A 931-nucleotide genomic window follows, 5' to 3' on the forward strand; every position below is an offset into this window, starting at 1 on the left:
CCAGGACCCCCACCCCGCAGCCGTTAGCTTCGCCGGGTCCCCTGCCTGCAGAGGTCTCGGGTCCCGCCCCGCCAAGGACCGCTAGTCTTTTCACCTCGATCTTCTCCCCGATGCAAGTCGCCATATTTCCAGGCCACGGCCTGGGCTCCCGGGATCAGCGCCCTTCTTGCGGTCCCTTCGAGGCAACGCTCCAAGCAACCAGCAGTTCTTGGCGCCCATCAGGCTCGGCTCTCTAGGCCGCCGCTCCTGGCGACGACAGCACAGCCACCGAAAGGTCTCCCGGGCGCCTTCCGAGGCCTGGGCGGCGCCTCCGCGCTCCCATTTTGAAAAACTCCCGCCGGTTGACGTCCGGGCAAGGCTAGCGGTGACGTAACGAGGCGGGGGCTCCGGATAGGCTGCGCCCGGGCGCGCATGCGTAATTGGCTTTCCCTGGTCGCCTGCCCCGGTGTCCTGGCCTCGGGCCGGAAGTGGTGGGCTGAAGGCCGCCGGTGCGGGAAGTGTTGGCAGTCCTGCCCTGGGGAGACCGTGCGCGACCCGTGGGAAAGCTAGCCTGACCTGTGAGACATGTCCACCTGTCCGTTACTCACCTGAGGGTCTGAAAACTACTCCAAGTCTGTAAGGGTTTTAAGACTATTTAAAAGGTACAAATGTTGCCCTGTGGGCGTGGTTGAGCATAGACCTATGAACCAGGAGGTCATGGTGCGATCCCCAGTATGTGGTGTGCGGGAGGCTAAACTTGACAGGACAGCACTTGGGGAGGAAAAACCTTACCTGGCTTAAACGCCCTTTATATCTCTATGTTTACTCCATACTTTCCATAACTGTAACGAATGTGTTCTGTGCTTTAAGAAAATGAACCCTATTCTTTTGGTAAATTCCTCTTAAGTGTAATAATTCATTTGTATAAGAACTTGAGCTGTTACACATGTAA

General features: G+C 57.7%; 1 protein-coding gene across 5 annotated transcripts in view; it reads right to left on the minus strand.

Annotated features, from left to right (window-relative positions):
* The window catches only part of PLK4 (polo-like kinase 4), a 29,775-nt gene extending 29,430 nt beyond the window's left edge, over nt 1-345 (minus strand). For all 5 annotated transcript variants that reach the window (XR_001364319.1, XM_014548969.1, XM_014548970.1 and 2 more), the window contains exon 1: nt 95-345. Coding sequence is in view for 4 of the 5 variants with exons in the window: in XM_014548969.1 (XP_014404455.1) it covers nt 95-124 (30 nt within the window). In the remaining variant the exon portion in view is untranslated. The remainder of the gene's footprint in view (nt 1-94) is intronic.
* Between the last annotated feature and the right edge of the window lie 586 nt (nt 346-931).

This window comes from Myotis brandtii, unplaced genomic scaffold, assembly GCF_000412655.1.
Source record: "Myotis brandtii unplaced genomic scaffold, ASM41265v1 scaffold53, whole genome shotgun sequence".
NCBI classification, from domain to species: domain Eukaryota; kingdom Metazoa; phylum Chordata; class Mammalia; order Chiroptera; family Vespertilionidae; genus Myotis; species Myotis brandtii.